We start from the raw sequence: 13787 nt of genomic DNA on the forward strand, positions 1-13787 counted from the left end.
GTGTGACACAAAGCCTGTGATTCACAGTTTTTCTGCTTAGGCAAGAAACCTTGAGTACACACCCAAGCCAGCCTGACAGGACCATGATGCTGGCCTAAGGCACATCTTACTGAGAGAGAAGTAAAAGCATGTCGAATCTCATCTTGAATCAACACCCTGAATACCATGCATATTAATACCTTCTGTTATAAGTTTTAGCTGTCACAGACAAGGTGGACTATGTTCACTTTAACCATAATGCCTTTTGACTTTTGGCTGATAACAACGTGTGACTGATGCAGCAACACCTATAGTGAGTCTTTTAGCCTGTTCATCTCTCTTTCCTCCTTGTCTTTACACCCTGCTCAAACAGATCAGGTTTCAAAGCTTCACATTTCATGCTATTATCACCCTCAACACTGTCATGTTTGTTAACTGACTGAGCCAAGCCTCAGTGTAAATGCCATACATGTACAACAAGTACCATAACTACATTCTGCAACCTAGAATCCAGCTGTTGCTGTGGACTCTACTTTTAGCATTGGATTTCTGATTATTTTGACACTGCAAATCACTGGAAAATGGTGAGTGATGCTGCAAAGCATGCTGCAAAGACATTTAATGTGTTTCAGAGAAGACTGATCTTTTCATTTTAGCACAAAGACAGTGAGACTGGCTTCCACTGCAGCATGGGGTCAGGGGCAGTATATTATATATTATATATATATTATATTATATATTATATATATTATATATAAAAAGATACATGTAATTGGTGGTAATGTGGAATTGATCTAGAATCTCTGTTCTAAGAAATATATATATATATATATATATATATATATATATATATATATATATATATATATATGAAAACAAAGGTTTGTGTACATTTTTATTACTTTAAAAGAAAATATATAAATGTGATCAAAAAAATTATTAAAATAAACTATTCAAGTGGTATTTTTTAAATAATCTTTGGTGTAATGTTTAGAACGAATTAACAATACTGAGTGTGAAGGTGTCGCCACCTGCTGGGCATCACAACACACACACACACACACACACACACACACACACACACACACACACACACGTGATGTGCATGTTTTTGTGCATGTTTAATTATATGGCTAGACAGTATGTGATACTAACTACAGTATGGGGAATTTTACCCTTCATCATGCCATGTATTTTTTACCTACTAGCATTCTTCATTAATAACTTTCTAATCTTATATACTGCCCCAATATTTTATACAAGAACAATCTTCTGTTTGAGATTTAAGAGTATTATAAATTTACTATGGCCAAAGCATACGCCTCGTTTTGTCTTTTCTTAACCGTGTTATATGTATAATGACTTTATATTTTATTACTCTGTAATATTTTTTATTCAAATATAAAATATAATAAGCTTAAAATAAAATAACTGCAAAATTACTAAAGGTGGAGAGGATGTTTAAATAAAATATATATATATATATTTAATTAAACATTTTTTTTATTATTTTTTTACTTGGCACTTAAACGACTAAAAAAATAGCTTCAAATGTACTCTTTTAAACAATAACATTGTCATTTTATACAGAATTTGAGAGATAAAATCTGTTGTCAGTACAGGAAATGCCTCTGTAATCCATTGCAACAACAGTTAGAAACAGGAAGTGTGGACAATTGTAGGAAACCCAAGTAAAACTAAGAATTGTGAACAATGTTTTCCATATCTGCATTTCAGAATGTAGAATATAAATATAATTTTGAAGGAAATTGTCCCAAAGGCTCTACTTCAGGCTCTCAGTATGAACTCATTCCAAACTGTCGTGGTCATGTATGCTTTTAAACCTGTATGACAGCAAACAGGCGATGATTAATATTTCATAACCTGTCAGTCTGTTAACTGTTGTCTCTAACTTTTGCAGTCAAATGTTCTGGAACGTTCTGTATCACTATGTGACCTGCGTTTAGATCATCTACCCTCACAAGTTATGACAACAATCTTCCAGCTGATAAGAAGCTATTCAAAGTGCAACTTAACTTTTAGAAACTAGCTTTGACATTATAACAATAATAACAATGAGTTAGTTGTTTAATATTTTTGGTGCGGGATATTTCAATTGCTTTTCTATAAAGAAATTAATGTTGAAAGGAATGAAAAGAAGAAGATAATGCCTTGGTAATGACATTGAAAATGTAACTAAAGAGTCTCATCGTATTAAAATTGTCTGTAGTTGTTTGGTGCAAGATATATCTGGTCCTAAAAATAATAAACAAAAAAAACAATCAAAGAGTAATATTAATCTTAGTAAAATAGGCATGCATGGTATATAGATATGTGGGTGTGTAATAGTGTCCTTTCCTCCTTTGTCACAACCTTACAGGCAGCTTTGAAAAAAACAAAAAACAAAACATGGAATGTATTATGTCATTTGAACGCAGGGGGAAAAAAGTGTTGCTAGAGTGAAGTTTGAACACTATACTTCTATACACTATAGAAGAGTAGAGCTTGCTGTTGAGTTTCGGTTATGAAACAAGCAAGGAATGAACTGGTGAGACGTTTATGTGTCTTAGATCCTCATCTGGGCCCATCTGGAAAGCAGCTCAGCTGTGGAATCTCACACTGCTACTCATGCACCCATGGAAAAATGTATGAGTGTCCCACTGCAGGAAATAACATACCAAAATACTGAATAGGTGGCATCTGTTCCCCCAGTGAACTGATATTTCAGTATACAAGTCATTCTGGGTATTTTAAACTGTTGAAAGTGAACAAAACTGTCCACGCCCAGCTTTAAATGAGCTGATTTAAAATGAAACAGACGCATTTGAAAACAAGCCTTTATTTAACTACAAAATGCACAAGAAAAAAAATATTATACAAAACCAAAACCGTACATTCTTATGACTACTCCAGTTCTATTGTGAACAAGATCATTGGAAATGTTTGCACTGTACAACGCAAGTCTATGTATCAGAAAAGTGCGCTACCGCATGCAATCAGCTGATAATACAGAATTTCTTTTGCAGAGTGCTCTGACACGGTTATGATGCAGAAGGCTTAAGCACAAAAAAAACCAGGCAAGTGTTCATACGTTTCAAGTTTTAGCCAGAAATAGAAGAAAGAGGAAAAATAATACTGGGTGCCATAAATACAAGAAAGAACCCTAAGGGATCTTTGGCATCAGCTCCAATGGTTACAACAAATAGTTTATTGCTAAGATTCTTTGTCCGCACATAAAAAAAAGCAACCATTCTTCATTCACTGAGCATGTACCTCTCACACTTTTTCCTTAATCAGAAGCTACAATGGGCAAAAGGATATTATCAACAGTTACACCACTAACTCATAAACTGCATGTAAACACTTAGCCTCCAACAGATTGTACTCAGGCCAAGTACAACGTACTGGCTGTACTCAGGAGGTAGAGAACTACTCACATTGCAAAACCCCAAGAGAGGCTAAAACATAGGATAGCGTTTTAATTGTGCTGTTTAACACCTGACAAGCACCAGAGCTTTTAAATATAATATAAATATTGGTAGCCCATTAACCTTTCAAAAGTAGCGTCAGTTTGGAGGAAGAGTGTATGTTAGTGCTTTTGCTAGTGAATACCCCATAATACCCCTCTTCTGTTGTACAGCCATTTCAGAGTAAAGCCACATTCTCTGGATTTTCACAGCAGGAGCATTATACATATATAAAAAGCAACACAAACATCACATTTTTAGATTCAGCAAAGAAAGAGTGAAAAAAAACAAAACATAAAAAAGCTAATTTAGATATATCATATATACATACATTTACACATGCACACAACTTTTCTTTACAAAATGTATGTACACAAAAGTTCGAAGAAAATGAACTCCATCATTGTCAGGGAGATACAGAGGTTGATAAAAAGGCTGTTAATGAGGCAGCGTCTGGATGTGAATATACAGCACAAGAGATTTCTGCTGCTATTGAGGCACACTAAAGGCACTGCCTAGATCCCTGATCTCCTAAATTCTTCTCGAACCTACATCTCACACAAGCGCGCCACTGAAACGGCGCTTTCGAACATTTCTTTTCGTTTGTTCATCTCCCTCCACCACACACCGATATACATGAAAGAAAAACCCACTTCAGGTCAACTAACAATCATTTACATCTCATGTGCAAAAGAAGACATTACAGCTTTCTCATTCCAAGTTTCATCATAGGTTTTTGCACAAGAAGTTGTGCCAGAAAAAAAGTGACTGATGATAAGACTGTCTAAAGGCCACTTGCTGAAATAGGTGAAAGAGCAAATGAGAAGTCTTAGGGTTTAGGAAAAAAAATACTGACAGGAAAGGTGCAAGCAGCATTAAAACATACAAAACTTTGAAGCAGTGACATCAAGTATAGCTTGTAGGCTTTCAACAGATCACTGCACTCCCCCCTCCTTCTTTGTGGGGCTTTTTGGTATGTTTTTATTTAGTCTTCAACACCAATAGCCCAATCTTTCTTACTGATTTAACAGTGTGCTGTGACATGCATCTTGGACTAGAAGCTTCTGTAGGCTAGGTAGTCTTGCATGCATTGAGGGACAGACAGTGCATAGACCTGCTGTGTGGACAGCACTCTTCGCAGTGCCATGCGACACAAATGCTGCAGACTGGAGATGCTGCGAGGACATGTCCAGAAATGAACGCCGCCATCACGTGAACTAAAAGAAAGAGAAATTGATCAACTCCAAAGTGAATAGATTTTGGAAATCTGAATTAATGTAATTTTTTTCAATAATTATTTACACAAATATTCTAATTAACAGCCCATATTTTTCAGTGGCTAGCTGGGTCTACTACTCCAATACTACACTTGCATTTAAGATTTTATTAACATTACAAATTACATGATGTTGCTTCTGAAAAAAGCCTGCAGGCAAAGCTTGCTAAGCCAAAACACAAATGAGGAAACACTGATTCTTCACCTAATATCTTGAAGTCAAATACCTGAATGGAAAAAAAAAAATCATGCAACGACGACACTCGGCAGAGTAAAAACTCACCCAGCAGCTAAAACGCTTCCATCTGGAGAGAATGCACAGCAGAGGCCATTTGTGATTGAGGCAACAGCCTGGGGAGAGTTATCATCGATGCTCCAAAATCGTATCAACCTGCCCGAAGAACATAGGCTATGTTGAGAGCTTGAATAAAATCCACATCTTTATTATGTAGTTTTCTACATTACATTCAATCATAGATTAATAGAGGACTGGGGCAGGTAATAAAAAAAAATAATAATTTTCTTCCATTTTACAACAAGATTTTTGCCTTAATAGAACATGACCCTATTAAGTTAATCTTCTCTGCATGCACAGTTGATACAGGAAATAAAATCTGAACCCTCCATTAATATCAGCATTGATCTGAATGCTGCACTTTTGACTCCAGATATACATGCTGTAAATAACATTTTATGGCATGAGTTTGTAACGAACACTTAACCTCTCAGCCAGAAACTGAACCACACCCCTATACTCCGCCCCTCAAACAACTCCCCCACAGCCAGCCAATAACAAGCTGAGCAGAATCTTGGCACCTCTACATGATTAATAGCAGTCACGTGAGGAACATGTGATCTTTTCCAGGGAGAGGCCCAAACACAAACCCTCTCAGAGGAGCAAGTTATTATTTAGTGCTTCAGGGGTTTAAATGCTTTCAAACTTAAAGGAGAATAACGTTTTTTTTTTTTTTAAAGTAAGAAACTTTACTAAATAAATACTGAATACATTTACCTGTCATCAGTGATGCTGGCTATATGGCGACCATCATGACAAAAGGCCACAGAGCGAACCCAGCGGTCATTTGCTCCCCCTGCAAATATAGGTGAAGGAGGAGGGAAGAGGTGCCTTTAGGGGGAAAAAAGAGGAGAAACTTGAGTAGCTGGTACAAAGAAGGAAGAAAAAGGTAATAGTGAAAAATAATCTAAACGGCATTTATAATAAATCGTACCCTAACTCAAGCAATATAGTGGCAGTGTGGGGATCCCACACTATGACACGAGTGTCATAGGAAGCTGTGGCCAGCAAGGCTCCATCAGGAGAAAACTCACAGGACACCACATCATTATGGTGTCCCTCCAGCTTACGAATCATTGTGTACTTGTCCATGTTCCACAGGAACACCTGTAAGGTAAAACGGATACTGGTTATAGTCCTATGTCCCTGTACTGCCGAACACAGGAGATATACCATACCACAGGTTGACAATGACTTACAATTACGTTCAAATTAGGACAAAATGTGCTCAGTGCCATTTTTCTTTAACATTACACAGTATAGTAAACACAAAAGAAATAAAAAAAAAGTTAGCACATGCCATTCATACAGCAAGGCATTGTTTAAAGTCAATGGACAATCAAACTCTACATTTGTAACTGTTACAACTTGCATAATACATGAGAAAATTATGTATAACTTTATAAAAAAATTAATCTAAGTTAAATCTTAATAGTATTACTACTTATTACAAAAAAAATCTTCAGTTAAATTTCCATTCAAAAAATGTAAAAAGGCTAAAAGTGATATACAAAAAAAATATATACAAACAAGCAGTAACTTAAGGTAACATAATGTTACTCCACTGGTATCCCCTTTTCAGAGTTTTAGTTCACTTGAGTTTACAATAGGCTTGCACCGTGCCGGCAGAGGCCTACGAGGAGAGACAGATACTGAAAAGAGAAGAGAACATTTGATGGCCAAAAGATTGACGCTTTTGGCAAACAACATACAGCAGCAAAAAGCATGATCAGTGCAAACTCGTAACATCAAAATTTGCCATGTGCTTCTCTACAGATAGTTTTGCTCCAGAACAATGTCCCAGTTCAGTTTTATGACCATATTAGAAAACATCAGTTTTTCCAGCATTTAAAAAAACTGTTACTAGATGACATTTTGTTTTGAAGGTATTGCTCTTGAGCAAAAGTGTAAATTTGATTACAAGTGCCAGTGTCCAAACTATAACTGAAAAAATACTTTGTTAGTGTGGGTTACCCAAACAGTACATGTATTTTGACTAAGTTTTCCCACCCCTACACAGCACCATGAGATAAAAGGGCTCCAGTGTCCAAGATCCCAGCATGCTTTTTAAACTTGGGCAGAGCTTGACGTGCAGCTGGAAGAGCCAAAATTATATTAAATTTTAGCAGAAGGTCCGTCTGGCGGTAAAGAAGTTTCTGGCGCCAAGCGGGTTACAAATTAGTACAGTTTCCCCAAAAGCCTTTAGCACTTATACATCTGCTGCCAGCATCAAGCCAAAAAAAATTACATTAAAATTTTCCAGGCTGTTTATGCTTTATTATACATTTGGTTTACCACAATGTATTAGCAAACAGATTTACAGAAGAACTTAAAAAAAAAAAAAATAATAATAATTCATGGGGAACTGAAATACACTGGCCATGTGATAATTTCACAGCAATTAAAATTATTTCTAATGTCACAACAGCAGATGGCCTATCAAGGCACTAAGAGCCCTTTCATACTTCACAGACGCCAGCAATGTGCTACGCCCTACACCAATAACTAATATTTAAGGATCTGAAGTTGATCAGCAGAGGACTGCACTGGCCCACAAATCTGGCTGTTAATATTTGTTTAAGTTCTACTTTCCAGAATCCTAGAGATATAGAAAAACACATGAGGATCAGCTCAGGTTGACAGAGGGGGAATTAAAGAGGAGGGACAAGTGAAGGTAACGGAGTTACAATTAATGAATAAAAAGTAAAATGTTGTAGAAGGAATAGTTTTTGGGGGGTAAGGAGTTTCTACAATTTAAACCAACTCTTGTTGGATATTCTGAAGAATACAATGAAGGGAGCATTAACTGCAACAGCAGATGTAGACAGAGATGGAGCAAAACCTACGTGCAGGAAGCCCCTGCGGCCAGGAGCACGGAGGCCCCTGGGGCGTGGGCACGGGCACATGAGCGTCCAGCAGGGATGCGCGATGGCAGCCGTGCCCCGCATACTTCCCTTCAATACCACTCATACACAGAGCTCTGCCTCCACCTGGGACAGGGAAAGCAAGACACTTATAGACACACACAACCGGAAGGTACAACGACTGCAGACTGCTCATGGAAGATGAGTAGCCTAGCTCTCAGACCAGAAGCATCTGAGGTGTTGTGGCCAGCACATTAGTCATGTGTTCCTCTGCCACCTATTTAAAAATAATCAATGCCATAAGGGCTCAGCAGGCTAGGTCCATTAATGCAGTCGGGAAAAAAAATTATAATTGTTAGATGAAGAGACAGCAAATGAATAGCACACCATTTAGCTTTTTAGAATAATCCTACCATAGACATTATTTACACCGAACTCTGAAAAGATGGTTTTCTAGAAGAAACTGACACTAAGGCCATTGCGATATAGCATTTCTGCATTCAGTTTGCTCAATAATGTCAGTCACACAACAAAACAAAAGAAAACAAAAAGCTGCATCAAGTATAAAACTTTAGGCATGGCTGTAAAAGCTGATTATGACACCGAGCATTTTGTGCATATCCAATTTAAAATCTCATTGATTCATCATTCATCTTGTTATAAACAATAAACACAGTCAAAAAGTTAGAACGGATTCAGAAGTACATACCGCTTTGCCGGCACCCACGGAGCACAGCACTGATGAGTCTGGGGAGAAGGCACTGCAGTAGACCCAGTTTTGATGCCCACGCAGCACTTTCACCATGTTACCTTAAGTGGCAAGAAAAAAAATTATAAATCAGGACTGTGACCTGGCTTAGCACAGCATTAAGCACATACTAAGCTCAAACACTTTATGCGTGGTCTGTGTATTTTATGGCTTCCCTCTATTTTCATAGTTACATCTAAACAAAGTTTAATATGCTAATTAGAAGTCGAACAGTGAATCTCATGACGCCTTGAGTTAGAGCTGTTTCGTAAACTTAACCTTGTTCCATTTACTTGTTCCAAAACAACGGAAATAGAAAAGAGCTTATGAAATATGGTGCATATTATATTGGTGAGTTTCTGCAGGAAAATGAGGGGATAAAAAAAAATTCCATGTGAGGTAATAAATGGCATGCCTAGTTAATACATTACAGACATGTGAATTGTTAACTGGCACATAGAAAACAAACAATTGCCTTTCCAAGTTTTAAAGATAGGAAACCTGTCAAGGGCTTCCAGTAACTTCTTACCATCGTCCTTGAGGTCCCACACACGCAATGTCTTGTCTCTGGAAGCAGACACCAACACAAGACTGCCATCTGGCGCAAATGTTAGATCCCGAACAATGTCTGTGTGATCCATAAGATTCAACAAAAGTTTTCCTGCACAGAGAAAAAACAAGTCACCATTAGAAAGAAAATGGGGGTAAAATTAACGGTAACTGCACACTTAGGCAAGCTTCGTTTACTGTACAAAGTTCACAACAATTCCTTCCCCCTAAAAGGAAAGAAAAATCTATATTTTTAGTGCACTGAATTTGAACAATATAGTCAAATACTTCAGCAATAAGAGAAAAGATTATTGCTACTAGAGATTATAACTGTAAACCTTCATCCCTACAGGTTATGCACAGCTCTCACTATCTATAGAATGCATTCTGAGGGCACACCTCTGCCTTATTTCTCTTAATAGCCTTGGGTAAATAAGGATTGTGCTTAAATGCTGTCAATCTAATACACATTAAATCCCTATAATTGGGCTATGGCTTAAGTAATACCATCTATTCATTTTTTGACAACCACAAAAGTTAGGTGTGTACAATATTTCCTGGCAATTTACTACAGTCAAATGCTGTCAGGCTTCTGAAACACTATACAATAAATCCCTGTACAACACAAACATAGTAAGCTCAAAGAGAATGAGATCCTCAATTAAGAGTGTATAAGCAGTGAATCTCTGAGAAGGCAAAAAAGGTAAAGGTGTTTTCTGTTCAAGCAATAAGTGCAGTCACTCATACACTCAAACCACCCAATAGCAGCACAGAGCCAGGGTTCCTCTGCAAATATTTGTGAAATGAAAACACTGTTCAACTGGCAGGAATTTAATAACTACCTTTGCAAACATTCCATTTATATAAACAGTCTCCCATCTTTACACATGCATTCAATTAAAAGGAAGTCACCATCAGGGCATACTAGACACTGTTTAATGAATTTTGTATAATGCAATGTATAACAGAACCATAGAAGGGAAAAATCATGACCTATAAATAAAGCATTCCAAAACTAATTTGCTCTCTACTGTAAAAAGGAAAGCTACATGCAGGAACAGGCAGCTGATTTCACTTCAGTCAACTAAACATAGCTGGGGCAAAACTATAAATACTCTAGAACAACATTTAGAGGGCCATCAACAATTCCTCAGTTTATGAGTGTAAAATTCTCACCTGTATACACGTCCCATATTTTGATGCGGCCGTTGTTGAGGCCGGTAGCCAGGAGTAACTGGTCTTGGCCGAATTTGAAGCGGTGCCACTCAATATTCTCACAGCGGCTTTGTTTTTCGGGAACAGACGAGCCAAATGCCAGCCCCCAAACAATGTCCCCACAGTCGATGGTGTGTTCTCTGGGCTCACCGGGCACCAGGACACCGTCGCTACCTTGCCGAGACAAGCGTCTGGGTCCGGCGCCATTTAGCCACTCCTCCTTTCTCCCAGAGCTAAAATAGAGAGTCAAGAATAAGACAAAGGATTACTGTTTGGTATAATGAGTATGCAGCCACATGCTCCAGTTCATCAAATGCATCATGATTAGCAGAAAAAAAAAAAAGAATTAATAAGCAGCTAATAAATAACATTTAGATAAAGTTGATGACAAATTAATATACAATACTATTTTTTTTTTACCATATTTAATGAAATCTACATGTACCATTTAATCAAAATAAAATCACTGATTTATTGTAAAGGACCTAAATCTTCTTTATCCTATGTACATTACAGGTTAGAAATTTTATTTACTTTCTCTACATTTTTAATAAAAAAAGGAAAAAAAACAAAACAGGAAAAAACAGATCAGGAGTTGCATCAGAAATGCATATTCATCATGAGTGAGATCTTTCCTTAATGCACCAATGAACTCTTGTACACATCGCAGACTGAACAAGGAACTTGTGTTGTTTTTGTTTCATGCGAGACTCAGTAACCTTGCACTTTCATATTTTGTGGCAGATGGAAAGTTTCAGGCCGATCAGGGCTTTCAATCTGCCACAAAATATGAAAGTGCAAGGTTATTCTAAGTATATTCTTTTATTCTATAAGTCACATAAAAAAACATCGTACATTCCTGGCAGGGGGGTTGTTTTGCTTTGCGCTGATAAGAAACTGTGTGTCACACCGTGTTAAAAATTAGCTGAATTCTTTACTTGTTAACACGGCTCTTAGAAAATCTTCAACACACCCACAACAGAACCTACCTGCACAAGGCTAAAAATCTTTGAGATACCAGCCAGTCTTTGTCAGCAGACGACTGGTTACAACTCAACCATATTAATAAAAGCATGAAACTTGACAACTTCACTATTCTTTAATACAAGAGAAAAAGCTGCATGTAAATACTCACAAGCTGCTCATGCATTTTGACCAAGGTAAGAGTCGTACAATTCGATGCCCTTGAGACCAAGCAAAGTAGGAACCATCAGGAGCAAAAGCCACAGTCCACGTCTCTCGTCCAGACTTCTGGTCAAAGGGAGCCACAGGAGCTAATAGTTCTCCAATGAACTTAGCTTTAGCTAGGAAAAAAAAAAAAAAAAAAGTATGAACATGGATATCTGACAGCATTTGCCAGGTCTCTGGGAGTGGTAATGAATCAGTCCCCTCCCTATACTTTATTATCTTGAATAAAGCATGACCTGTTTATATATTAAAAGATTTGAGTTACACATGGGACAGGGGATCAGTCCTTTAAGTATAAATATTTGTATGAAAACTAGATCATGTTCTCTTTTACAGCAAGTAAACCAAAAGGTGTTTCCGGGTTGTAAGCATTTAAAGCTGATTATGGAAAGAACGGAAAGATTTGTTAAGTTTCAGATAACAAAAAAAAAAAAACTGGATCGAAATTATCGTTTATATGATATGAAAGATAACACGCGAGATGTTTATTTGAGTTAATTATTATCACTGGGCTTCCGGTGTCGGATAAACACTCGGCTATGAGTCATCCTGCTCCAACCCCAAATAGCCAACTCACACACACACACACACACACAAAAAAAAACGTGTTTGAATTTGGTTTAAATCCAAGTCATGAGAATTAAAAACAAACAGACAAAATCCCCAATGTGAAAAAAATAAAATAAAATGTAATATATATATATATATATATATATATATATATATATATATATATATATATAGCTGAAAGTATATTTATATCATGTAAAACACATACATAAAAAGGTAAATACATAAACAAACTGATTACCCTTTTTTTTTTGGCTAATACAGGAGTCAATATCTCCATGTAAAGAGTAACCAGTCCCTTCCCCCATCCATAATACAGACCGGAGGGGGAATGTGAAAAAAAAAAAAAAAAAAAAAAAAAAAAAAACCCATTTACAAAACCAGGTTTGTTTACTCACCTATTTCGTTTTCATTAACACAATCTGGGAAGCTTGCCATCTAAATTATAACGCGACTCTAATCAGCGCCTGTTAGATGATTGAGATTAAGCGAGCGGTGAGTGACGGCTAATGAAACCCTCTCAAAAAGCCGGAATGAGCGAGCTAGTTTAGAGCTATGCTAGCACAACAATATACTTCTACACGTAAAAAACGTATTCTGGACAGTTTGCGTTGGAAAAAGCAGGACAACGGAAAAAAACCGAAAAGAACAGAACGTGTATATCTACGTCCACCACTTTCAGTTTCCACGACACTATGAGAGACTACGTTTGTACACTCTGGATTATAATGGCCGCTACACCGGAGGGACGGTTACTATGGAAGTACGTCAGCAAATAAGCCGTGGCTCCGCCCACCGACTCGTTCGAAGGCCCAAAAGCGAGCTTGTGATTGGTCAGAAGTGCTGAACGTGGGTAAACGCACGTACGGGCGGCCATTATTACATAGCTGAAGTTGAATTGGAAGGATATTTTTTTCTCTGCTGGTAAAAAGTTGATTTTTAATGGTCTGTGTATCTTCTGTCCACTCAATTCTCCTTTAAGAAAGAGAATGTGAAAAATGAAAAAAAAAGGACCGTTCTTATTATTTTCTTCGAATACTCCAGAACCAAACTACGTAAAAACAAGTAATTAAACATTTTCGTAAACTTTCTTTTTTAAATCTAAATTTTGTTAAAATTATATTATATATATATATATATATATATATATATATATATATATATATATATATATTCTGCTTTCGAACTGCTTGTTCGAGCTTATCGGGGTGAAACTGGCCTCAAATTCAATATGTCGAACAAATCAATTACAAAGCTGCTGTTCCAGCAGAATGAAGAAATACAACAGCTTCTGTATAACAATAATAAAACAAGCACACATTATTATGACATTCTGGATATTAAGAATGAATGCATTTGTATTAAGATTTTCCGCTGCTCTGGATACCAGGTCAGACTTCACACAGCCAGCCTGGGGTTAAAGCTTTCACCATACAAAATAAGTTTTTCTAAGTATTATCAAGTAATTAATACTAATTCATCTAAAATAAAATAATAATAAAAGTATTACAAATATTTCCTGCATTAAATACATATATTTATACAAAAAATATATGCTGCTTTTATAAGTCATGTAATTTTGTATTTGTTTTGAAAAACATGTTATATTAAAAAAAAAAAAAAAAAACGATTAGGC

The 13787-nt window shown here is 36.7% G+C and overlaps 1 protein-coding gene across 2 annotated transcripts; it reads right to left on the reverse strand.

The window, feature by feature from the left end:
- Nucleotides 1–2802: 2802 nt before the first annotated feature.
- Nucleotides 2803–12883, reverse strand: wsb1 (WD repeat and SOCS box containing 1). Of its 2 annotated transcripts, XM_046862949.1 has the most exons (9): nt 12550–12883; nt 11529–11697; nt 10355–10626; nt 9159–9290; nt 8591–8691; nt 5952–6124; nt 5735–5848; nt 5006–5113; nt 2803–4663 (listed from the first exon to the last, which is right to left on the reverse strand). In XM_046862949.1, the coding sequence occupies exons 1-9, from the start codon at nt 12587–12589 to the stop codon at nt 4501–4503; spliced, it is 1272 nt and encodes a 423-aa protein (XP_046718905.1). In that variant the 5' UTR covers nt 12590–12883; the 3' UTR covers nt 2803–4500. The 2 variants fall into 2 exon arrangements, with proteins under 2 accessions (XP_046718905.1, XP_046718906.1); XM_046862950.1 differs by lacking the exons at nt 9159–9290; nt 10355–10626; nt 11529–11697; nt 12550–12883 and adding an exon at nt 7864–8007.
- Nucleotides 12884–13787: the final 904 nt, after the last annotated feature.

This window comes from Silurus meridionalis, chromosome 12 (assembly GCF_014805685.1).
Source record: "Silurus meridionalis isolate SWU-2019-XX chromosome 12, ASM1480568v1, whole genome shotgun sequence".
Taxonomy (NCBI): Eukaryota; Metazoa; Chordata; class Actinopteri; order Siluriformes; family Siluridae; genus Silurus; species Silurus meridionalis.

Bases quoted from the DNA above. Each gene is read 5' to 3' on its own strand.
- wsb1 (XM_046862949.1), bottom strand. From the start codon at position 12,589: ATGGCAAGCTTCCCAGATTGTGTTAATGAAAACGAAATAG. The intron at 11,698-12,549 runs GTGAGTAAACAA...TTTTTTTCCTAG, and splicing joins TGTTAATGAAAACGAAATAG to CTAAAGCTAAGTTCATTGGA. The intron at 10,627-11,528 runs GTGAGTATTTAC...TCTCTATTTTAG, and splicing joins TCAAAATGCATGAGCAGCTT to CTCTGGGAGAAAGGAGGAGT.